Here is a 26,882-nt window from a genome sequence, read left to right on the forward strand (position 1 = left end):
CTTTTAATTTTGAAGATTTCTATAAACAATTCAATTGTAAAAAACTTTAATATTCTCAACATATCACTTAATTCTAATAAAATAAACTCATTCCATACATTTATCTTTTCTTCCTCTTCTTCTTTTTCTTCTCTTCAGCATCTTTTATCATCGTTGACGTAAAATAATGAAAATGATAAATAATTAAATGGAATAATATAAAAATAAAAATAAAAGAAAGATATGAGAACTAATTTTTTATTTAATATTTTTAAGATTTAAGATATCATATTGCAAGTCCAGTGGATCCAGAAGATGTCCATTATGATTGGTAATTGACGAGTTATGAGAAATAAGAATTTGATTGATAATTATAAAATTATATTTTATATTTTTTTAAATGGTTGCCATGTTGAAGCATGGGATGGGGTTGCCGATAACCATGGAAGTCACAAGGGTTGTAAGTACGTTAGGTTAATATAACGCCCGTTGTGCAAATGTCAACTGATTGACTATGCACTTTCACCTCCAACTTGAATGTCGTATTATTGGATAGCTTCTTCCTTTTGTTTCTGCCAAAATCATATAACATACGTGTATTTGTTTCTAAAATTTCAAGTCTAGCAGATACATAATTCCTAAAAAATCATAAAAATTGTGCATCCGATACAGTTTTGCCATTAATCTTCAAGAGTTTACTATTATTTTAGATCGACTTTTGGTGATTGTGCTGGCGAGAATATTAATGGCGCTTTACGTATTTTATATTTTTATTTTTTTTAACTCAAACTAATTACTATTAGTTAAAGGTATTCAACAGCATTATGAGATCTATACATTTGCTATATCAAACATATACATACACGTATATTTAACAGGAAGTCAAAGTCGAAATATGGGTTGCAATAAGTGACCGTGTTTGCCAAAAACAGTCGATCTAAAATAGGCATGCTTAAACTCTTATCTAAATGGATATGAACACCAATATTGTATGATTAGGATAAAGCACAAAACCAATGACCAGCATGAAGACTTAAAAGCAAGCATGACAAGCAAATCACTGCAGGAAAAACAATAATACCTAAAAAACAAACCATTTATCCTTTTTTTTTTGTGTTAATGCACTCTTAGGTAACAACTTTGACATAAGTATGTGTGGCATAGAATAGAACTACACACACATCTTTATTTGAAATCCAATGCATAGAACACAGACACACATGTTCATTGCATCGAGTAAGTCCCAAAACAATGTGCCGATACAAATGACTATAATTTATGCAACATTTCAGTGACCATGTCAAATTCACTAGCAACAGATTCAGGTTACACAGGGGTTCAAAATTCACCATTTCTAATACACATATAAATATGACTCACTATTTGATTGGTGCACATTTCAATGGCATCCATATTTGGCAATACTGGGGAACCAGAACAGGTTCATTAATGCATCTTCTTTGTTTTTTCTTATTTATCTTGAAGAAATCAGCACTTGCCACTTAGGTTAGGTGCAAGCAAGTTCCTGAGAACTTATACATACACAAGACTTCTCATTCTACTGAATCAAGGCACACAGTAACAGGAATGTTTTCCTTCTGAAAATAAAGCAATAGGCGAAGAGAAAAACAAAAGAAAATAACTGTCTGTTGAAACTATCCCTTAGTCTCTCGAATGTGCTTACGAGAAATCTAAGCAACAACCTCCAGGCCTCCTTTAACAACAAAAGAAGTATAATGATGTCCTACTTTAGAATTTCCAGCAATTTGCCAATGTTCTAAGCATGGCATGACAGTTCTAAGATTCAATGTACACTACAAGCCTAACACCTCCAACTTGCACTTTCACTTCCAGATCATGAAATCCATATGCAAGATCAATTAAACTGTGGAACTAAAAGTTGAATGACTGAAACAAAATTGCTTTGGGGCCTTAACAAAATAAAATCGGACAGATGACATTATGCTGACGAGAAATCCTGAATTATTCCAATCAAAACATAGCAAGAGAGAAAACTCGGTTGTTATTAGAGCTTGAACATAATACTGCAAGGAAGAGAAACTCAATTGTTCTTAGGGCACAGGACACGGCTTCGATATTCTCCAAGAGCCCAGATTGGAAATATATTTCGATATGCTGAATAACTGATCATGCAGTTTCTGTTGAAGACCCCCATAATCTCCTGCACAAAGAAACATATCATAAGTAAAGAAAGCAAAACACATCTAGGTTCTTAAAGCATGCTGGTGTGAAAAATTCCATCATGTATGAATGGGTCATGGAATTTTTTTAGTTCACTGACTCCAGCTTAGAAAAGTAGACCTTGGTTCCTTCCAAGTGTTTGGAAGACTAGGCTTTTCTTTTTCCTCTTGGTAAAAAGCCAAGCTAGTATTTGCATTAGAGGACTTACATCAGTATATTTATCTGTGGAGATCGTGAAATATAATTGAATATGGCAACCATAATTAAATAACTCAAGATTAGTGAAGAGAAAATATAATCAACAAGTAGACCTGAGCAGGGGAAGGAGAAAATGACAATTTTCAATGAACTAATTTAATAAAATATACATGTGCATGACAACAATAGATGTGCCACTCATGATCATGGATAAATAACATACCATCTAATAAGTTTCACAAACAGTAGATCCATATTAAAATTATAGTTCAGTAAATCAAGATATGCATGAACAAGAATTGGGAAATTGTAGTGAACCATAAATCTAGCTTTAATAATTGTAGCATCCATTTTTGCATTTGCTTAAAGCTAGCTAGGATGATAGATGTCTTACTTGTTGGGGAAACTCGCCATTCTCCATCTGCATATTTATTAAAACTTTTGCTGCTCGATGCAATGGTTTTGGATCTCTCTCACACTGCTCCAACATAGTTATGAAATTTTAAAATCTTAGAAAGGATCTCCTTCACGTGGCAAGTCAGTTGTTTAATCAAGAGACCAAGTTATATTACATCTTACGCATCATACAATACATTTTGCCATAAAAGAACTGTTAAAACTTGCATGTGAATAGAATGTGATAATAACGATTCTAGCAATTCTGGCAGCACAAGTACCTTATACTAAATAAGGTTTGCCGTACCGACTGTACCGCCCGGTACGGGCGGTACGTACCGGTCCGACAGGCCAACGGTACGCGGACCGCTCCGTACCGTACCGACACTGTAGCAGTGTACAGTAACACTGTAGCAGTGTGCAGTGCTCGGTACACGTGAGTGTACCGAGCGGTATACCGTACCGTACCGGTACCGAGCCCGGGTCGAAACGTCGGTACGGTACGGTACGGCGAACCTTGCCTTATAGTTGGCAAATACGTACCACATTCAGTATTTTTCTTTTCACATTGTCTTTTGAACATACCATATTTAATAGGAAATGTTGCACTGTTTTTTCATATATTTTGTGGACTTGTTTGTACTAGAATTATTGTGACCAAGGATTTAAAATTTGGCTGCAAAGGAGTGTTAGCAAACTGTTAGAATGCTGCATGGTAGGCTGCCTTGCCATTGCAACAATACAACAACGTACCACAAAGTCCCAGCAATTTGGGGTCACTTACATAGATCTTCTCTTGCCATCGAGTTCCATTGAGGGCACTATCACTAGTGAAACAAAGTGACATCAAATTTTTTATTTTATCATTTCCAATAAAGTTTACTTAGATCGTCCTGATGGAAATATTTCTTGTGTAACCTTTTATACTGAGCCCACAAATCCATTTTAGCATCCTCACCTCAACGTCACTAACTATATATGTGTTGTTTTCTAGCTAACATTCAGATAATATACCTCTATTGGAACTGCTCTTAATTGTTCATGGATGTAATAGTTCTTACATACTATCTTTATTATTAATGCACATACCCACCTTAGCATTCTAAGCAAACGTAGCTTTTTGTATATCACGTTTTCTAACATTTAAATTAGTAGAACTTAGCTAGCCTTACAATTGGCTTATATATATATATATATATATATATATAATCTAAGGTGCAAATCACAATCACACAACAATCATGGTACAAATCACCACTTTAACTATATAAACAATTCATCAATCTTCCCTCACCAAATAGTATATCAACCACTACCTCAGCATTGGCATGGTGATTTAGCATGTCATCTCATCCACCAGCAAAAACAAAGAGCACTTGCAAGATTATATTATTCAAGGTATGCAATACCGTACTATACCGATGTTTCGAAGTTGGCTCAGTACGGTACAGTACCATATACTGCTCGGTACACCAAGGTGTACCGAGTGGTTTTAAATATTTTTCCTCTTATTGTAGCACTGTAGCAGTGCTACAGTATAGTGCTCTAATACTGTAGCACGTTCCGTCTGATAACAGGTGATCCGCGTACCGGTATGCCATCGGACTGATACGTACCAGGCGATACTATTCGAAATTGTATACCATGATATTATTTACATCTAAGTTTAAAGAAATACAAAACCAACACAGAAAGTTTCATAAAGCAACATATATTGCATATGCATCTTTACTACAGGTGACAAATGTCCAATTAATTATGTTCCGAGTGACATTGAATTTCGGATTTTACTTCTTAAGTTTGATAAAATGAAGGGGACACTACCTCATTGTTAAAAGGAAATCTCATTCTTTCATATGTAGACTATTGTAATTTATCATGACAAAATATATTGATTGTCACATGTCCTAAATTAAAAGTTGCTTAAAAGTTAAAACTGTATTGATATCTTCAAAGACAGGTCAACAACAAAATTTGATTTACTAATATCGACAACAGCACAAGTGTGATGGAGATATAAAGGATAAATTTATCAACTAAAGTATGTAAAACATGTGCAATGGTGGTCAGGAGTCAAATGAGATTTCCGTATATACTGATGCATTATCTTCTATCAATTTGTCTACAATGTCAAATGAAATCCACATAGATGGCATTATAGTCAACATGCAAATACAGTGAATCAATGGCATATGTATTCATAATTAGAGTGGAAGGATAATATGCCAAAAGAAAAGTCATTCTGGTACATAACTGTGGATCCATATATGCAAATAGAACAGGAAACAAACCTGCCCAGCATCAATTAGAGTTAGCATAGCCCAACCAGTATTCACTGCATGAGTTCTGTTGCCCTCAATATTGGTGTAGACCTGTTTAAAAGATAGTGAGTTCTAAAAATTTGGTTTATGGATAAAGGAACACCCGAATGAAACTCAATTCGGTCAATATGTATAATCCTGACATCTATTCCAGATCATGTAAGGATGCATTTCAACAATTGATACATGTACAAATGAGATTGGTAGATAATCAACCAAGCCCCAAATAGCATAAATGAGTGCAAGTAGGTGGGATACAGGTTGGGAAAATCTTGCCAAAGCTAAATAACAGATAGCTGATAAACTTATTTAGAATATTTGAATTTCAGCATGTTTTAAGTTGTGCTCTGTTTGACTTCATCAAATAGATGGGTATTCAATTGATCACTAAGACCTGAATCTAGCTATGCATTTTAACCTAATTAACTAATTAAGCAGACTAAAAAACATACTGTAGTAAAAATTACATTGAGCAAAACCAATCTGTAGAAATGAGAAGACAGATGAAAATTTATGTTGCTACATGCAGCTTTAGCAAGTTACACTTGAACTGACAAGGTATTGGCAAAAATAGACACCTTATGGCCAAAATGAACAAATCAGTAATGACATTGTTAATGTAACTTTAAGACCTAGGGATAATTGTCTTTCTTGCTAGAATATAAATGGTCAAATCTCAAATGTCATGTTAACATGCACTCTGAACAATAGACCGAAAAAATGGATAACTAGGTTAAGATCCAACTGACCAATAATATCTGCATCAGCCTTAGTGAGCATCCCAAAGGACCTGCTAAAGAATTTTACTTAGAGGACAACAGATACCACACTAAAGAATCATTAGTTTTGTTTTGTTTCTTCCAACTCCCTTGGTGGTCAGTTCAATGTGGAACTAAGGTCATGAAATGAACTGATAGTAGTTATAAATTTTTGACTTCTTTAAAAGACAAATTTAAGACATGCAGCATCAAATTTTTTCTATTATCAAAAAGTAAAACATTGTTGAATGCTTTAGCAAAGTGATGATGCTGTCGATTTTTGTACAAAGGCAACGATAGAAACTTGACAAGCAGAACTACTGTTTATACATGACTCATAAGTTGAAAGAGGAAATAGCATCCATATATGCAGTAGTGATGCTGCAGGCACCCATTCAGGTAAGAAACTAGGGAAAAAGTCTCATTAAATAAGTTGGAAGCAAACCTTATCTTGACATGAAAGGTAGCTCTCTCCCCAGCCACCAGAAGCCAGTTGTTTAGACAACAGGAAGTTACATGCTTTTCGGATGCAAGAGCTGCTCTCATATGTCCTTCCAGCAGCAACTAATCCCTTCACTCCAAACCATATGCCATAGGTGAAGCAAACACCCCAAGATCCATACCTGTTAGAAATAGTTTCAGCAGTCTGCTGCAAAAATAATAATATAAAAGACACTTTTTAATTGAATGTTTGTGTAGACATGTCACACAAATATACATATATATAAGTATATAACAATATATTATAGTTCTGAAAGACAGATTTTTATAGGCAACAATAAATGCAACAATGAATACATATAATCTTCCCTTGCCAGTGGCCAAGATTGCATCTATAATTCATTGAACCTTTTAAATGAATGCGCATATAAACATTGCGAAAATATCTATACAGACACAACAAGGCAACTGATGACAAATGACAGCATAAGAAAACAAATTTTGTGTAGGGAATATAGACAACAAATAAATGCAAACCATGAACCATCAGCTTGCTGAATCTTTTCAATAAAACGAGCCGATTTTGTGATGCAATTATCTATCTCCTCTCGCCGATGGCCAGGGTATAACTTTTTAAATGATGTCAATGCCTGAATTGCCGCTGACGTACATTCAACATATCTGCAAGTGACATGTACATTAAACAAGATTTCCTAGATTAAAGAAGATTTTCTATTAAGAATTACAAGTAAAGAAATCTTACGGATAATCAATAACAATGTCTCCAAAAGTTTCAGCAGGATTGATAATCTATGCAGAAAATAGAGGCATCTCAGTAAGTGAAGAGAGAAAAAGAGAGACAGCAATTGTATTGGCCCTTCCAATAGCAAGCTGCTAAAATATATACCTTATAGAAATGAAGAGAACAATTTAAATTGACATAAGTCCTGTCATATTTTATGTCATAAACATAAGATTTCTCTGATAATGACATTATTTGTAAAGTACCATAAATGTAACAGTTATAAAAAAAGAGAAACCATGGCATTTCAAAATTTGATTTGCCAGTATATGCTATTTTTATGCATGCAACAGAAGAATGCTGGAGAGGGACGATATCCTCAAGAAAACTCAATGACAAGGTGTTTTTCCATGAACTGTAGGATAATAGCAAGCAGCAGTTGATTATTTGTTTTTGGAAAAATTAAAATATGGGCTTTACATTTATCTTCAAAGGCTTCATTTTTTTTAGGGAGATTAGAAAATAGATCCTTTAGAAAATTTTTGATACCAATGGAAACTGAACAAGAAAATTTATGAAGATGCATTGAACATATATGAACCAATGCTGGTCAAGAGTAGTGTAAGCCTTAGAAGTGAGATTTGAATGATTCTTGAACACTAGACTCAAGTCAACAATATGGTAGTGCAGCTATGCAAGGGACATGACTAGAATTTAGAAGCTGATAAAAACAGAGTCAGGATTACCACATGAAAATCAAATGTCATTTTTACACTAAAATGAACCAGATATGCCTATATCTCCAGGATTACTTTGAAATCAACCCATTGAACAGATAGATTCAGATCTGTTGCAAAGAATTAGAGATGCTCACAAACACAAAGTGCTTTGGCCTTCCTTACACAGTGTGTGCTTGGCCACCCTTTTAAGAGTCCAAAAGAGAATATACATACATACAAACATATATATATATATATATATAATAATAATAATGGAAAAACAGAGAGGTTCTGTGGGTTAGTTTGTTTCCCACTGCCAGAATGTAACTAAGTTGAAAATGGCTGAAATACAATTGTCATCTTCACTGTTACTACATGGTCTTAGCCCATGATGCCTAAGCCCAAACCATGATTAGTCTCTTCATTATCAACCATCTGATTTATGTGATGAATGAGATCAAGTTAGATTTTAATTTTTAAAGGGGTAATAATTTCATTTTTTTACAAACAGAAAAAAAGATCAATCAGCAGAGAAGCTTTTCCACACTTTGAAATGAAAAGGAGCCTTAACAATTAAACTTCAAAATATTGGTTTGTTGATCCCATCCTCCTTTTCTGTTTGTTTCTTTTCTTTCCTCTGGTATTTCTGTTCTCTTCCTCTGTTGCATTCTTCTTACACCTCTTCATCATTTGAGTTAATGATCCAAAAAATCACTTGAGAATTTAGATGTCAGTAAATAATAATTAAATCTCATGTTTAAGTATATGGGCATTTCTAAGATTATTTTTCTTTATTCAAGTGTTGTGTGTCTCTTCAATAAGGTATGTGCACCTCGCCTCACACCTAGGCTGCAAGAATCTTTGGCACCTCAAATCACCTTGGATCTTTGCCAAATTTGAGTACAAGAATAAATGATAAGTTACAAAGAATCCTTAAGCGATTATTGTTCAGTTCATATTACAAAAATAAACTGGAGAACCAAAAGCGGCAACAGAAAAATGCAGAAAGTAAACAGCAAGGGAATATTTGTGAAGTACTTACCTCCAACCAGGCATAGGATCTTGTAAGTTCATAAGTAGCAAAACCACCATCCTGATTCTGCAATAATGTGATAATTAATGACAACCTATTGATTTGTTTTATATCTGATTTTCAATTAATGTTACCATCAGTGAAAGGATAACATTGACGGCATCATAAAGCTTCCTTCCATCAATCTGATAGCCAACAATTTCTGGAGAAATCTTTGATAACAGGAGTGATGCCTGCAAAAGAAAAAAATGATAAAAAAAATATAATTATTGCTCAATAATAGACATTGAGATACCTTAAGTCCTTCTGCAGTGCAATCTGATATAGGCCATCCATGATCTGCAGTAGAAAAAGGCCATGCACCTTTAGATATGTGACGGTACCAGGAATTAAGATCACCAGGGCAGTCTTCAAGAACCTTCCAAAATCAGGAGCAAGTTAAATGTGAAAATACTAATCTGATTATAACAGTAACATAGAAAAAAAAAATCCGTATTAAAAGATGCTAAACCTGTGTGTTTTTAACAAATTCATGTGCCTTCTTAAGAGTAGGACCAAATTCCTCAGATAGATTAGTTGAGATAATAGCCTGAACAGTGAAAGCTGTGTCCCACAACTGGCTGCCATTGTAGCCCTGAAAAAACAAAACCAAGAAATTTGAAAAATGCTCTCAAAGAGTTGTGCACATGAATTGTTTAAATATGTTGGAGATAAATTGAAAAATGATGCTAGGAAATGCAAAAAAATAGAATATATAATTTTATTAATCTTTCAGACCTGCATTTTCATTCCATCTTCAGCCACCCACAAATAATCAGATACTCTTGGAAGATGCAGCTTGAAAGCCTCTGAATTTGGTTCTTCAATCCAGCAGCAAAGCATATTAAGTACCTAGTTACATAAATTTAGTAACCAACAACTCAGCCACATGATAGCTGCATGAAATTTTTAGATAAACTCAAGAAGAACATTATGAAACCCAACTGGTTTTAGGTTTCTATAAGTCATTCTTATTAAATTTGGGACACTAAACTTTTGATCAATAGTCATTTAGCACTAGTAGTGCAGTTATATGATGTTCTTTGGCATAGAATAATGACAAATAAGAATTATCATAACAAGAAATAAGTGGTGGAAAGGGAAGTGGTAGCCAGTCATGAGACTCCCAATTGGGTTCACAGTGAGACTCAAAACATAAATCACACTATTCCAGAAATCAATGAAGCTGTTACCAAAGCTAGTGCAACACATACCAAGCTTATTTTGTTTCAAATGAAAATGTACAGTTCAAATGTTCCAGATATATGGGTCTGGCTCATGCATATTTGTTTTTTCTTATATTAAGTCCCAAAGTTATACATATCATGGTTGATCGTATATTTGTTTGTTTGTCAACAACTACCAATGACAATAAGAAGCCATAATGTCCCTAATATTTGAGGTAAGTCACATGGATATGTTCGCTCTCCTGGAACTCTATTTCTTCCAAAGCTTCCAATTTTATTTTAATAGTTCAACAAAATCTACCAAACAATAGCTAATCACCTTGTCTTAAAAGAAATTTTCATGCTTACCTTGTTTACAGGACCGATGCAAATATACCTAGTATTCTCATCCTCATAATGGATATGCTGCATAGCAGTATTTATAGCCTTCTCTCTCAACTTGTTACCAGGCCAATGCATTAGAATAGGTTCAACAATTTTATGCAGAGATGCCCAAAGGATATCTTGTATCAGCGGATGTGGGTAATAAAGATCTTCCTGATAAAAATAAAACATCAAAACCCATAAGAAACAAGCATTTAGTAAGTACTTAAAAGTGATAAGATTATAACCACCAGCTGTAGAGTTTCTCTATCTTTATTGATCCCTGGTATATGTAAATCATATTTAAGATGTTCAAGAAAAATAATGATGTTGAGATTTTAGTGCCGATTATTGAAATGTTAAGGGACTAAAACTCTGCATACTATAATCATAGGGAAAGATCACTATGATAGAGGTCTACGATAAATCAGCTAACAAGCATCAACTAGGAATAAATCTTTAAGTGTCAATTACATCCTCCAATCTTTGACAAATTTTCCTATACGAAACAAGCCCAACTTAGTTAAATTCTAAATTGATCTCTAACCAAGGCAACTTGTGCAAACGAGGGACAAACTAATGCAATAGATAAGTCAGATTAAGGAAATCTACCATTGTAAAAGGGCAGTCCCAAAATAGTTGTGATATATAGTATTAAGGATTGCCATCTTGTAAAGCATGCCAATACCTTCTGGCTAGGAGTTGAATTATGTTGTGCCAACTAGCATGCCAATACCTTCTGGCTAGGAGCTGAATTATGTTGTACCAACTAGCATGCCCTCGGCCAGCAGAGACCAAAATTTAAAGAAGGCATATCTCAGCACCTTTAGAAAAAAATCTATTGGGCACAAGTAAATACATTATTGGCATAGTACATTTAACCTCATTCTGCCATGTATTGATTGGCATGTTAATCCTTGTAGGAGACAGTAAATACTGGTAAAAGTAGTAAAATCATATATGGGAGTCTTATAGAGTGTAACCATAGTATGGATTGCTTCAAGAAAGAATCACATACTAATAATGGTTTAAGAATCGCCTTCAAGCATTGACTGTTGTGCTGAGAATGCCCACACAAATTAACATGAAGCACGGCTATGTCCTGAATGTGGTACCAAACTATGAAACATGTTCATATTCCCATTCTAGCACACAACACTGCATGTGAAACACAAATTGCATAACTTGTGATGCCATTGAGCAGCTGGCATTCCTGAGGCACTTGAGATCTTTGCCTTGCCTTTTAAGTGCCAATATGCTCTCTTGTTCCATTATCTATGTTGACCTCTCTCTCTCTCTCTCTCTCTCTCTCTCTCTCTCTCTCTCTCTCTATATATATATATATATATATATATATATATATATATATAGGCAAAGATACATAGGTTAGACCATTAGAGATAAATCCTACTAGTAGGACAATATGCTTGTGAAAATAAATGTCACCAACCTTTGCACACTCATTCCGAGCCTGATTCCAATCAATTTGGTCATATGGAATATTATATAGCTCCGTTCTTAGTGATACAACAGTTGGTGTAATTGGACCAACAAATCTCTTTCCATATATATATGACATGGGTAGATAAACCATCCGACAGTGGCACCACATTCGTCCTACAAAATAAGACAACAGTATATAAAAGCATAAAACTAATAGACTTTAAATCCAGAAATTATATTGGTTGGCATAAAAAATTATTAATAGGTCAATGAAATGCCAAGTTAAAAATAGTATTCACTGCTGGAGTTTTGATGATGCAATTTGTTAATCTTCATTGAAACACATAACTAGTATGGGGCAACCAAAGAAAATATGTATTTTCCTAGTTGTGGTTTTGAGAATAAGTGATGGTTCAAGGTTGTTCATATTACAAAGTTTTGAACATAATTTATTATCATATGCATTTGAAGGCAAGAGGCAGCCTCAGTTGTGACATGCACAACCAGAACAAAGCAGAGGCTACAGTTATATGGAAGAAAATGATATTTTAATATGGGAGTACTGGAAAGTTTATGTAATAAGGAGAAGATCAAATTCAACTCCATAAAAAAGCATCACACAAGCTACCAAAAGTAAAAACATTTATATTTCGTAGGAAGTTGTACTGCTTAAAGAACAGGATTTGCCTATGATTTTTTTTTTCCCATGCAGTTTCTCTTGTTCCTTATTTTGTATTATAGCAGATGTCCGCACCTGGATGTACTGGGAGGAAGTATGGCAGTAACCACATTTCTGGGGGCAAAGGATTGTTACCAGACCAGTCAAACACACCAAGTACCTAAAATAAAACACAAACATCAAGGATCTTCAGCTGTATTTGTGACCAAAAAACTAGTATAAACGAGTGACAACAACTCATTATAAGGTGGTCAGGGATTTCATTACCACCAATGGCAACATAGTTGTTCAATATGTTTTTTTCTTGGCTGGACTGTGGGTGATCTGTGAATTCCAGTGGTTGGTCCAACAAGAATGCAAAGCATGTGGTGCAATTGGAAAAATTAATGGAGTGGTGCATGGTTTCTGGTGTGGTGTGATTGGCCTACATAGGCTGACTTCTGCTGTGGGATAACTAACCCAATTATGCAATCCATAGCCTTCAGGTTCTTATCGATCAAAAGAGAAAAACATGGAAAGAAAAGGAAAGCATCACTTACAGAGAGCCACATCTTCCCCCATGATGTTATAGCAGTTGCACTGCCATGGTCTAAGATCCAGTTTCGCCCTTTTTCCATTGCCCCAAACCCACCATCAGATCCTTCTCCAAGCAATCTCAAAATAACATATGTCAAAGCTGTACCAAACATAGTGCTTGTACCCTCAATATGCAAACCCCAGCCTCCATCTTTATTCTGCAATGCATGATTCATAACTTATAATTACAATTTACGAAACAAAAATAAAATGAATATTCTTAAAAAATAAGAAAATGTCAATGCCTGGTGGTTGTATAGGTATCGACAGATCTCTTTCTGATGTTCTGGTGTCAAAACAGTATTTAGGGCTCCAGTGACATACAAAGTTATGATCTGCAGAAAATGAGCCACAGTAGATATTAAGACTTAGTTGTCTAACGATGGAATCCTATTTCTTCAATGCTTTATATTCATTCAGCAAAATGTACATCCACTAGTTTTCCTGCTAGCTTTATTTGACAAACAAACTAAAAAACATCAAGCTCTTCACTAATGTTAAAGTGAATAAAGATAGTATGTTGAGCACATAGATGAAGCAAAAAAACCATTTCCATATGAAAATAGATAACCAAAGGAAGAAAATTTTCAGAATTATAAAAAGAACCAAAAGGATTCAGTTCTAAGAATCTATCTTATCCACAAATAAGAGCAAATACCAATCCTGGCAGAAGGAACATTGGGCCGCCATAATCCCCAGGCCAGTGTCCATCATGTGCTTGGAGGGTAGAAATTCGGCTGATAGCCCTTCTTAAGGACGTCAGAACAGCTTCTTCTGTGACATCTTCATGGTCTTGTAGCTTGATGATAGGAAAGTCCAATTCAAGTGGATTCTCCTTTGAAAACTGCATTAAAGTAAAAAGAAAATGCTAAATAAAACTTTCATCTGCACAAAACAATGCACGTTCAAAAGGGAAAAGAGAACCCTTAGTTCTCAAGGAAGCCAAAGTTCTCAAGGGTTGAGAACCAAAATTACATTAACATTCATTTCAGCTACGAAGGACGGATGAACAGATATTTCTACTCAGAGAAGGGAATCCATTAATGAAAATAATTACAAGTTGCCGGGTGAAGGTCAGAGTCCAAGATAATAACTTGTAGTACATAAGCCACTTGGTTGTGTTTCTTCTATTTAGGGTAGGAAGGCAGCATATGGAAATCCATAAAAGATATTGACATTGCTTTTCTTCTTGTTTCTTTTATGCTATGTAATTGGCATTAGCCATAGTGCAGGCACTGGTGAGACCTTCCATAGATCAGTATGTTCTGCCTTGGTACTCAGCACCACTACGTGAACTCAGAACAATCAAGGCACCATTGTATTATTTTAGACCATAAGCTATAGTGCAAAACTGAAATTTCAAGATTCGTACTCCAGTAGTCACAAGATAACTTCCAGAGTTCCAAGTCATTAATTACAAAGATAAATTTCCTAGATGTGCTTTTTATAGGCTTAGACTCGGCTGGAACGATAACCAAATTAGCAATTTACAAATGGATATAGAAAATCATACTTTAACGTTTCGAATCTTGGACGCCTTTCTGCAAGTGATGTTATGCAACTATTCCACTATTAATTGCAGCTTTTCTACCTTTTCTTCTTTTGTAACCGACCATAGAAGTAAGAGAAAATAAAAACCTTTTTTATCTATACCTGCAAGCGCATGAGGAGATCGGAGCTGTGCTTCTTCTCGAATCGGTTCTTCCGGAACTCCTCCCGGACCCTCTCCACCTCCGCGATCTCCTCGGGCGTGCCCAGACTCGGGTCGAACTCCCACACTTGCCTTCCGATGTGGTTGTTGTTGGTCCGCAGCCACGGGCCGATGCCCTCCGCGATCTTGAGCCTCCACATTGCCGGATCCAAAGGGGTCGCCGGGAAACCCTATTCAAGATTCGCTCCAAGAATGAGAAGATGGAAAGACCGACCCGATCGAGAAACCAATGGTGGTGAGGATGGATTGGTAGTTTGGGAGAGGACGAGGCGCTGAAGAAATTTACCTTCGAGGTAGGTGAGCTTCACCGGTTGGCTCGGTCTCGGACTTCGATGAATCCAAAGCACCGTGGGAAAGGCGATAGCGAGCCCGAGGTAGCGGAGAGGTACACACCTTTATGGGGAGGCGTTGGGAGATGTCCCACCGCGGGGATGAATCAACAGGCTGGACTGCTCAGTCTGCTTTCACGTGGGGCCTACGTGAATAACGAGGCGACGTGGTGGGTTAGTGGGCCGTGTATAGGAAAGGGTGCGTTTCTAGGTAGTGGTAGCACTTATCGTCCTTGGAGATCGAGTTCGGTTGACTGTTTCATCACGTGGGACTGTCCACGTTTGTGTCACAAGTAACAAAAGATTTCGGACTCATGTCTCACCCTCCCGGATACCCTCGTCTGGTGATGAGAGTAACTGTGGGTCCCAGAGCCCGCATCTGTAAAAGGCCACTTTTGCATGGTTTGGGCCGAGTGGGCTCATTGGATTGGTCCAATAGGTCGGATGAGAAGTGACGCAGATGCGAGCCGGGCTGTTGTTCATATTGACCCAGATTTGAGAAGACATCCGTCATTTTGACGTCAAGTGCCTATGTGAGTATCACACGCCTCTCCTATGCATACGTGGCCTCCCGCTCTTATCCCTGTACCGTTCTGCTTATAATGACCACCGCCCACGTCACCTCGCTCTCTTCTTCCTCATCCTCCTATCCAAGCCCAACCAAACCCACGAGAGAGGAGAGGAGAGAAATAGAGAGAGGAAAGAGCGAAGAGGGAGAGATCTAGGGTTTTCATCTCGGTGAAACCCTGTTCTCTCCGACCCTAAGCATCCTCTCTCTCCATCTCCATCTCCATCTCCATTGCCGCGGCGATCTCCCAAATTCTCCCCTTTCCACGGTGATACTCCAAGATCTCTGAGGCTCGCGGCGTCATGGTGAGATAATCGTCTCGAGGACTTGTTCTTAGTGAGACCTGCCCGGATCTTGACTTTTTCTTTTCTGATCCGCGGACAGATCATCTTACGACGCAAGATAAGAGATTTGCCGTTGAAGATCGTAATAGTTTGCATTTCAAGCTGGATCTTGTAATCGTAGCTCGTCTTTCGCCTAGTTATCTTGGTGCTAGCATATATTTTTAGCTGACGGAAAGTTCTTCGTATATCCAAGAGAAACATTTCGTGTTGCTATCAAGAAAGCTGCAATGCTGCTAATTAGGGTTGTTCTAAGGTTTTCTTTATTCGAAATAGCTTTACGAGTTGTCTTCTTGGAAGGTGATAGGCGTTATAGTTCGACCTCCTTTGTCTATTGCAATTGGATGTGTGACTGATTTTTGGAGCCTTTTCTCTTACTTTCTCGTCATTTATTTTGTTCTAAGAAAGACAGACTATACAGTGTCCAGCAACCTGTTGATTAGGAAACATTTAATGTGAGGTAAGAGTAACAAAATAAACAATCTAAGTCTTTTCTAGCAACTGGTCAAAGTGGGAAATATATGGCTTTAAATAAGGGCAGCAGGAAATGACCAAGATTTAGAAAGGTCCAGAAACTAGTCAAATTTAGAAATGATTAGCTCCATAAAGGATAGTTTATGATCAGCTATTAATCAAATCATTTGATTTTGGCTGTTTCATATGCTGTATCTTGTCAATAAAACTTTATGCTGAACTATTTTTTTCCTTTATATATTTCTACATATTTGAACTTTTCAAAGGAGAGAAACTTAAGTAATGCATCTTGTTCAGTCAGTGGTAGCTTCTCCTGGTTGTGGTCAACAAGTGCAACACTTCACTTGGCACCGCAGTCATTGTCGTGATAAGTTAAATTGAAACATTTGTGAAACATTTGTCTTCTCTAGTAGTGAAGTATACATCTTTTTTATCATCACATTCTTTTGGTACTTTTGTGTGCTTCAAGATGTTCAAAAAAATTAATAATGCAATTGGTCCTTGCATAATAAAGATATGTCCAAGAGATCATTACACATGAATGACTTTCAAGATCTATTTTGTTAATGCAGGTAATAACAATGGTGAGAGGGTGAACCTTGTTGCCACTGTGAGATCCCTCCTTTCCAACTGGTTGACCAAGAATCGAGTGACAAACAAAGCTCCTCTGCTTGCAAGGTAAGGCGGGATACGGCGATCCTCCCCAAACCCGTGTTGGTGGAAGGCACGTGCATTGAGCTAGCTCTTTAGATAAATAAAAATGGTTCTGTGGGTTTTCGCATATGGATCATTGGTCTGGAACCCTGGATTTGACTTTGATGAGAGAATAGTTGGGTTCATCAAGGACTATGAGCGTGTCTTTAATCTTGGTAAGTGTTGCCTATCCATAAATAAGCCAGCAGTCTGTATAAATTTTGATGGGAAAACTAATAGGAGTTCTTTCATCTTACAGCATGCATAGACCACAGAGGTACACCAGCTAATCCTGCCAGAACTTGCACATTGGAGGCAAAGAAAGGAGCAGTCTGTGTAAGCATATCGTACTTTCTAACATGTGATGTTGAGTCAGGGGACTATATCATTGCTTGATTTGTTACTTGTATTTCAGAAATTGACATTTTAGGCGCTTGTTAGACTATAGGAATATATATTTGTTGAGTTTTTGCTTCCCAAGGGAGGAATAATTAATTTTGATTTAGCATGCACAAGAACATTACTGTCACAAAAATATCTATAGCATTTCTGTGCTGTTCTCCATCTAGTAGATTGAGACTGAAATGATCTATTCCTGATTCATGTTTAAATCTTAAGGTATGATTTAGCATGCATAAGCATCTCAGTCATTAGAGTTTTGATGGCATTTCTGTGTTGTTCTCTAACTTGCATACTCAAACTCAAAAGATCTTTGCCTGATTCATGTTCAAGTTTTAAGGATCATCTGCCGCTGTATTGTTAAGGAATTATCCAATACTATACTGTAGTATTTTAAAATTAAATTACTCTAAATGAGAATGGAAATTTCAGAACTCAAGACCTATTGGGCTGCATTATCTACTTGTTTGTAATTTTGGCTACAGAGGTGTTGAATTTTGTGAAGTGTAATATTATTCTTTAGTAGCCTAAGCAAAATTTGACGTACTTCTTCATATTTCAGCCATGAAATTTGCAACTTTGGCCTTGATATATGTGGTCATAGTTCTCCCCATCTTACAAAAGATATACATGGAGGACCTGAAGTATTTATATTCAGACAGTTTGTTGGAATCATTCTTATTTGGTTTTTTTTTCTATATGTGGAAAGCATGTGAAGTCTGTTCTGGAGTAAATAAAGTAATCTACAATAAGTGACTTTATAGATTCTCATTACCAGTAGACCTGCAGTTATGTTTGTGGCTTGGCTGTTCTTAATTTGGACATAACAGCTTTCCTATTTATCCCTTGAAATTTTATTCATACTTTTGTTATAACAAGATCTGTGTTATCTGTCAGTGGGGTTCTGCATATTGTGTTAAAGGAGACAGAGAGAAGGAAAAGGCAGCAATTCAGGTGATGTTTATTTAGTTTGTCATTTCTGATTGAATTCTTTATTCATTGTATATGTAATATTTGCTGAACATTTCAGTATTTGGAGAGAAGAGAATGTGAATATGACATGAAGGCATCTGTAGACTTTTACAAGGTATAGTCCAAAACTTATGTCATTCTCTTTTTGCTTGTTTTTGGCCTTTTGTTTTCCCGTTCTTTTAATGTGGCGTCTATTCCTTTAGGAGGATGATCCAATAAAGCCAGCTGTGACAGGCGTTCTTGTGTAAGAAACATACTCTCTAATAAATCTTCTTTTCTCTGAAATATAGCATTGATGCATTTTCATGATAAGCTGCTTTTGTTTTTAACTGGAGTTTGGGTATTCATTTCCTGTGCAGTTTCGTGTCCACCCCTGACAAAGAAGCCAACAGGTACTACCTAGGTCCAGCTCCACTGGAGGAAATGGCAAGGTAATGCAGTAGATATCTCACTAGAATCCATCTTCTTTCGCCTCTTTTTCTACAATAGCTCGACTATCTGCATAATTTCAGGCAAATTGCTACTGCAAGTGGTCCTTGTGGGAACAACAGAGACTACCTGTTTTTGCTAGAAAAAGCACTGTATGACATTGGTAAGAACCATCTCCCAGAACTTTTGTGATAAGTGTTAGATGTGTCTTTTAATCTCCCCAAAATGTCATTGTTAATATCATATCTAGTGCAATGAAGGATGCCAATGTGAATTAAAACATGGAACAGCCCAAGAAGGATGTCAGGCAGTCAGCTGTTGTGAAACTTAATTTGGACGGAATACACCATATTTTTTTATGATTGATTGAATCTGATGGATACATTCATTTTAGGGGTGTGACTTTTTCATCCTTCACAGTGCACTAGAGCAAATAGCTGTCTGTATGCTACTTTAATGATCTTAGCATACAGTATATCCTTTTTTTTTCCTACACTTTGAACAGATGTTTATTTGATTTGCTCTTATATAGAAGTCTAGTAATCAGTTGATTATATAGTAAGAGAACAATTGCAGGTCACGAAGATGGTAGGGTGATTGAGCTGGCAAACGAGGTCAGGAAGGTGCTTGCCAGGCTGAAAGAGAAAAAGATTGCAGCCTCCCATGCCTCGATCAAGTCTCATCGACCCCGTATGCAGCTCTCCCCACTCCCGGAAACCACTGTGGTGAATTCAAGATGAAAACGAGCAGTCTTGTCTAATTAACGAAGCGAAGGAACATTATCTCAAAGCATGCACGAGCTTGTCCCTCTTATTTGGTACCAACTCTATCTGCTTCAATTATCTGTTAAAAACCTTTTGAATGATCAGCTCCTTCAGACCTGACTTAAATTACTTTATTTATTCTGGGATCTATGCATTTGCTCGTGCCACCTTCGTCAAGATGGGAAATAAGTTTCGGGTGAGGCTTTTGTGAAGAGTCACCTATTTCATTTTTTTATTTTTTATTTTTATATTTTGGTATCTATGCATTTGCTGGTGCCCACCCACCTTCTTCTAGATGGAAGTATCGTGTGAGGCTTTTTGCGAAGATTCACCTATTTAATATCTATGACGGCCTAATGTTTGAAAACAAATAATAATAATGATGATAATGATGATGATATAAATTCTTTTATCTGTTAAATTAACAAATGCCTGAGACCATGGAAATAAATAATAATAATAATAATAATAAATTAACTTGTGTACCAAATATTGGTAAATCTTGCATCCTTTTCTCATCATGTCTATGGCTACTACATCTGAAGGAAAAACAAAATTAGGTGCTATGATTTGCTGGTGCTTCATCGTAATCAAAGTTGGGAAGTACAAAGCATTTCAAATCTTCGTGCATTTCAAATCCTTGTTGTATAGGCCCCTGAATGAATATGGAACGGTGGTGTGTGGGTGGCCTAACCAGCATTATCTTATAAAGAAGAGACTTGGCGCATGTATAATTTGTTCACATTTCATAATATTTTTTTGTCTACATAAAACACAAAGTTCCATCTTCACAAAAAGAATCCAGTCATATTCGTTCGTTAATAATGAGACCGTGCAAAAAGATGGATTTAATTTGCCCACTGGTGGAGATAGGGAAGAAGGGGCATAAGGAAACGTCCACACGCTAAAGACAACATTCTTTTCACGGATGCACTTAGCCAAGTCTCGCTACTGCTGTATTCCAAGTTGCTGAGTTCCTCGAAACCCAACAAGAGTATATTGGTGAGCTGCCTATCTACTAAGCAAGCAAACACCAATTTCGAAAGGAACATTGATGGCATCCAAGTCAAGACAGATTCTAAGAACTGGAGCAACTCGGGAGACCAAGAAATCATGTGCTCATAGGCTCGGGGCTGCTGCTGGCCAAGAGGATGTCTAGTAGCGAGTTGTGTGGCTCCAGCTCTTCATGCCACAGGGGGAGTGAGTCGCCGGTGTAGAAGTTCTTCGTAACACCATCAGCATTGATCTGCAAATCCACAAGCAAAATGAGTGCAACAAATATGAGCTACGCTGAGGCTGCAGAAATTTTTAAGTAACCACGAACTACTTATGCATGAGCTGAAGAATTGAGACTTCTCCATAGAACAAAGAACACTGAATCAACATCCATTTGTTTAATGGTTTTAGCAACAACCAACTCGCAGACCAATCAATCAGTTGATCTACTAGATTTGGCATTTTCCAATGAAAATGTGAAAATCAATTACACTAACAAAAGTCAGCAGGAGTTTCTTCTTGAAACTAGCTATGAAGGGCATGGTGTCAGATTCAAATAAACACACTTTGCAAAAGCTCAAGGTAACAATTTGGGTTGCTTAAACAATTATTGTGAAACCATTGGAAATGAAAAGTTATGCAGATATGCCTTAGAAAACAAAAGCACCACGATTCATCTTTTTGGCACCCTTCTAATCAAATACAAGGGTAGAATCTTTAGCAGGAATCCATGCAACCTTTGCACGAAAGTTAGTTTTGTATGATATACATAATGAAGATACTCACAGTAACAGTACGCACAACACCTCCACTGGCCCCATCACGTGCAATAGCAAGAGAAACTGCCTTCACCACTAATTTCTGCATTTTGGAGAAACAAAGCATCATAAAATCACAAGATAATTTCCTGCTGATGATAGTTAAAACAACCAAAAATTGTCTGCATATAACAGTGCAACAGACAAGCAAATGAAGAAAGATTAATATTTACCATAAATCATTCATGCAGGAACATTATCATATTAAATCAGCATCACTTAAGTAGTAATTCCTGACAGGAAAGATCTGTACTTCTTTTAAATCAAAATCATGATTTGCCTACAGTTGGTCTGAACAGAAATAATTTCTAGAGAAAAAAGAAGCAGCAGCTGTTTAACCTTGGTAGGTTTAACACTTAAAGCTAGTTGGTTAATTACATTTGCTCTTTCAGTGTCCCCATCTTCCAAACAGAAAGCCAAAACATTACGTAAAAGTACAAAGTTTAATAAACTGACCAGCAGCATATACTAAAATTTGCTATTTAACTCCTTTCATAGTTCTGAAGGGGAAGACAAACAGCAAGTATATTAAACAATGAATGGTAACAATGGAGGACAAGTAATAAGAAGGTTCTGATTCCACCTGGTTTATTATAGCCTTATGTAAGACTTCTTGTTATATCCTTTAGGAACATAAATTTACAATCTTGTACTTCATCAATAGTAGATTGTGGATATGTGCCTAGACAAGATAGTACAACAATAAGAGATCAGTTCATGAGCACTCCCTTGCTTGAACTTCAACTTGAATAAAGAAATGTCTTGTATGCTTAACAAGATACAAAGTGCCTTGAAGTACCCGTCATCTAGAATTGCCCAAATATCCTGAGCAGCAAGGGCAACTAACCAGACTGATCCTGCTAGAATTGGAGATCTAGATCAAGAGTATTTGATGTGGTGATAATAAATAGCTATATAAGCTGCCACCTACTCAAGACATATGACAGAATTTGATCTGTAATTGTGTGATAACACAGGAACAAGATCTTTTGCAAATCATATTGACACTAGAGATATCAGGCACAAAAGTCAATATTTTGCATACCTCTGCTTCATCTTTGCTCATTCCTTCCTTCCATGCTTGATCAAAGAAACCATAAAGATAGGTTGAACCAGATCCTGTTATGAGTACACATTTATATTCAATAACAAGGTCGACCAATGGTATTACGAAAACAAGAACAAGGCACCATTACACAATATCTAAATTCTAAGGCTAATGACACTCAAAAAGCTCAAAAACATTCATAAAACAATGTGCTTTGACCTTCCACTATGTGTATCCTGCTATTTACTTGACTAAAATCAGAAATGCAGAAAGTCCCCAAACATAAATAATAAACATAGACCACAAATTCCTACAATGTTTGATGTTATTGTCATTTAGTTTAGGCGCAACTGCTCCATCAGCCATTAATCCTTTGGCAATGCATATTGATCAAGTGGTCTAACCTCAAGTATGTATGCATATATAGTGCATGTAGCTATGTACTAGTAAATCACTAAAATTTAACATAAAATATTATTAGACACACAAGCGTAATCAGCAATTTTAGCTATGTGAGTAGGAGTCGAGCATTATTTTACCATCTAACAAATGCTTTTTGGTTATTTGTCAGCAACAATGTTGTCATTTCAAACGGTTCATAAAAATGAACCATATTACCAGTGACAATCCTATTAAAGTTGGTTATTTGTCAGCAACAATGCGAATTTATCTAATCTATTATAAGAATGTTCATATTAAAGTAGCCCAATCCTGACCGTAGAATGGATCAGATCAAAATTGGGGCATGCCTTACAGAAGAAGGACTAATACGCCTGGATTTGGGCTGAAATTGTCAAAAAAAAAAAAGTTTCTTAATATTCTCATGAGCCCACTATAGGGATCCATTTTCAGCACTTATGAATGGCATATCACACAAACTTTTTGCTTGAAAACTATAATGATACTGAATTTTCAAAATCAAGCCCTGCTTTGCAGCATAATCAGTATCCAAACTTTTTTGCTTGAAAACTATAATGCTACTGAATTTTCAAAATCAAGCCCTGCTTTGCAGCATGTAGTATTATATATGAACTATGCATTATGCAAAATGAAGCAAACAAGAATAAACATCCATTTCAAGAACACTGATTGTGATACACACCTCCAATAGCAAAAGGTTGCTTCAAGATTGTCCCTCCAAGGGGCACAGAATATATTTGACCTCCTTCATACTTATCCCATCCACCAACAATGACACCCATTTGCAGCATGTTCTAGAAATGTTCATGACACAAGTTAGACAATGTATATACTATGTTGCGAAAAATAATTAAAAGCAGAAATACAAAAGAAAATGTATGCAGCTAATATAAAAGGATCAGTCAGTTCAATATTTCATTCAACTCCTTTTTCATGGATAAGGTATGAGACAAAAACTAAAGCAAAAAATAGTAATAAGAGGTCCCATATTTCATATTATGATACAGCAAAACACATGGAATGGTTCAAAACTGCATAAAAGGAGACCCAGTCTAATATCAACTTTATTGGTTTGGCATTTAGTAATGGCACAAGAAGATAATAATCTCACAGGTGTATAGTTACATGATATACCTCTTATCATACCATTGTTTATGTAAAATAAATAAGCACCATAATTCTAATTTATAATAGATTAACACTGACAACAAAAATAAAACTTTTTTCTATAACAGAAGTAAAATGTTGATACCTTGTTTTGATATGACAATAATCTAACTAGATTAGCTGCCACCTTGACTGTCGCAGGCTGCCCAAGTTGAATTCTGAAACAAATATGGAAGACCAGTTAAACCAAACCAGCATTACAGCAATAAAAATAATCAGCTAAACCTCTTCATGGATACTTGGTGATAATCCTTGGCAAAATTCAAAGAATAGAGTTTCTGTTGATAAACTAATTTCAAATTGTAAGCTCCACTTGATAGCTTATGATATAAATCCTTACTAGAGTTGTGAAATTAATAAAAAAAAATGGTTTGAAGTATCTATTAAGTGGATTTTTTGTTAAACCAGAAAGAGAAAGAAGGGAACATTGATAAACTCACGTGTGTTGATGAAGGAAGTATCTGACATAATCAGAGATAACCTGGGAATCAGCGGCCTGAAAGGAATCACGAACTTTTAGTAGCTTGCTTTCGTCAAGAAAAAAGTCAGAAAACTAGGTAGACTAAGTAATGATGTCTCGATAAGAAACTGATTATTCCATAGTTGATGATGCTTGTATAAGGAGAAGCCTTAAGTTACCAAGCAGCTTGTAGAAGGAGAAACCTTAAGTTACCAAGCAAAAAGCGGATATTGATTAGCATATAAACTACAACAAAAAAAAAAATCTTCTGAAATTATAATGAAACAAAAAGAATATATAATGCATCATAGGGTTAGACCAGGATTTTGGTTTACTCAGTTTTAATTAAGTATATTATTTATTATTTTATCTAATAAGTTTCAAGTTTATCTTTTCTTTGACAGGTAAATTAGGGCACAACTATAGATCTTAGGGTTCTAATTGGAGTTTTTCCTTAATAGTTGACTTAACAGAGATGGAAAACAAGTTTATCTTGGGAATTTAAGAAAAGGAAACGGAGATTAAATGTTACAACAGATTGAAATTGTCTTGAAGCCAGGAGAGAATGCAGCTGATACATACGATGCAATTAGCTGCCTGATTGGCCTCCATATATGTTGTCGGACTCTTGTTGTAATCTATGCTCTTACCACTACCGCTCAAAGTTATGCCTCTTGACATCCAGTATTTGTCTTACAGATGGTCCAAATATAATTTGTTGTCTAAAATATAACAAATTAATAATACGATAACAAACACCACAGTATATCAAATGCAAGTAGAAACAGCACAGTTGAAAATGGAGAGAAGATTACTTAAAAATAGACATCATCTGCAACTGCATTGTAAGGTCCCAAATATAAGAAGAAGAAGAAGAAGAAGAAGAAGAAGAAGAAGAAGAAGAAAGAAGAACTACTAAGCATGGCCAGGAACTAACGGAATTTAGCTTTATAAACACACTCATAAGACCATATTTTTTTCCATACACTAATATGCTCAAAACTATAACTGCATCCAACAAATAGTTCAGCATGGCATAGATAACATTTGCATTGTCATTTTGGAAAGGTTAAAACCATCTTAACTACATGTTCCAAGATAAGTCCTCTTTACATAGTGATCCACTTAATATCCACAGAATATATAACACAAGCACGAATTCTGTTTCTACCAAGATTACGAGAAGCAACACACCGAAACTCACACCGAGGGAAGGAATTTCAATAATAGATCAATCAGACAATTAAAGTTTCTCTAGTAGTAGCAAATCGACCAGGCGCGTACTCACGACAAGACAAAGGAAAACCTATTAGGCTGTAAAGCAATGTCAGGAAAACCGATTCCAACACCAATCGTGTCAAATTGATTTGCCACAATCAAGAAACGAAACCAAATCAATCACTAGCAAGATGCGATCTTGATGCATGCGATTCGCGGGCAAGAATGTAAAAGCAAGAATTACCGATCCAGAACGGCAAATGTAGACATTATCCGTCAGCTGGGTGATCTTATCCGACGCCCGGTTAGCAACGTACATCCCTGTGGGCAAAATCCAAACACGTCAAGAAAGGGACAAAAACAAGAGAAAACCTATGAGAAACCCCACTAAATCCGAAAGAAACAGTTGCGGTAAACAAAGATTTCAATAATTTTCTCCTCGCGTAGGCTTGGACCTGTGCTCGTCCTGGAATCGGCGCCGAGGACGACGCCGCCGTTGTATGTGACACCGATGATGGTGGTTCCCATCGAATGGGGCGCGCTGAGATCAATATCCATCGCAGATACCTACGGCTAGAACAAGAAACGAGAGAGGAGGACGAGAAGGCCCAAACCCTAGAAAGAAGTCTTTACATCGAGCCGAGCGAGACATAAAACGAGGACGCGACGGAGAAACGAAAGCCATCCGTCACGTAAAGGTCACGTGATAGATAGGCCGGGTCTAATGTGGTCAGATAGACGCCCAAACCCGGTCGGTCAAAAAGCGGTTCGGGTCACCATATATTTGAACCCGACCCGATTCGTCCCGATCTGACCCATTACATTTGGCGGTATGGTTTCCTTGCATGTCCATCTTCTTGAGCTCGGGTTGACGGAGAAGGTTTCCCAACGATGGCATGCATTTTGACGATAGAAAAGTAGACGAGTTAATTCCTTTATTTTACTGTTGTTACATGTTCTCTTCCATTTTCCATGGTCAACTTTTCCATCCTCTAAAAG

General features: G+C 36.4%; 3 protein-coding genes across 4 annotated transcripts; 1 reads left to right on the forward strand and 2 right to left on the reverse strand.

Annotated features, from left to right (window-relative positions):
- Positions 1-1,911: 1,911 nt before the first annotated feature.
- Positions 1,912-15,197, reverse strand: LOC103991762 (cycloartenol synthase). 2 transcript variants are annotated; one of them, XM_009411309.3, is made up of 19 exons: positions 15,074-15,197; positions 14,730-14,957; positions 13,735-13,920; positions 13,322-13,411; positions 13,040-13,234; positions 12,576-12,660; positions 11,829-11,995; positions 10,364-10,552; positions 9,567-9,680; positions 9,301-9,423; positions 9,085-9,207; positions 8,924-9,022; positions 8,799-8,855; positions 7,059-7,105; positions 6,833-6,976; positions 6,300-6,477; positions 5,067-5,147; positions 2,774-2,857; positions 1,912-2,161 (listed from the first exon to the last, which is right to left on the reverse strand). In XM_009411309.3, the coding sequence occupies exons 2-19, from the start codon at positions 14,925-14,927 to the stop codon at positions 2,042-2,044; spliced, it is 2,280 nt and encodes a 759-aa protein (XP_009409584.2). In that variant the 5' UTR covers positions 14,928-14,957; positions 15,074-15,197; the 3' UTR covers positions 1,912-2,041. The 2 variants fall into 2 exon arrangements, with proteins under 2 accessions (XP_009409584.2, XP_018684826.2); XM_018829281.2 differs by lacking the exon at positions 2,774-2,857.
- A 539-nt stretch (positions 15,198-15,736) lies between these two features.
- On the forward strand, positions 15,737-19,933 carry LOC103991763 (gamma-glutamylcyclotransferase 2-2). The gene is made up of 9 exons (XM_009411310.3): positions 15,737-15,989; positions 17,072-17,368; positions 17,452-17,528; positions 18,489-18,545; positions 18,622-18,678; positions 18,767-18,807; positions 18,923-18,994; positions 19,076-19,155; positions 19,569-19,933. The coding sequence occupies exons 2-9, from the start codon at positions 17,260-17,262 to the stop codon at positions 19,730-19,732; spliced, it is 657 nt and encodes a 218-aa protein (XP_009409585.2). The 5' UTR covers positions 15,737-15,989; positions 17,072-17,259; the 3' UTR covers positions 19,733-19,933.
- Positions 19,934-20,483: 550 nt separating this feature from the next.
- Positions 20,484-26,535, reverse strand: LOC135678887 (proteasome subunit beta type-6-like). Its single transcript, XM_065192122.1, has 8 exons — positions 26,339-26,535; positions 26,128-26,204; positions 24,646-24,701; positions 24,291-24,363; positions 23,721-23,832; positions 22,616-22,689; positions 21,539-21,613; positions 20,484-21,002 (listed from the first exon to the last, which is right to left on the reverse strand). Exons 1-8 carry the CDS (start codon positions 26,439-26,441, stop codon positions 20,868-20,870), a joined length of 705 nt encoding a protein of 234 aa, XP_065048194.1. The 5' UTR covers positions 26,442-26,535; the 3' UTR covers positions 20,484-20,867.
- Between the last annotated feature and the right edge of the window lie 347 nt (positions 26,536-26,882).

Source organism: Musa acuminata, chromosome BXJ1-7, assembly GCF_036884655.1.
Source record: "Musa acuminata AAA Group cultivar baxijiao chromosome BXJ1-7, Cavendish_Baxijiao_AAA, whole genome shotgun sequence".
NCBI classification, from domain to species: domain Eukaryota; kingdom Viridiplantae; phylum Streptophyta; class Magnoliopsida; order Zingiberales; family Musaceae; genus Musa; species Musa acuminata.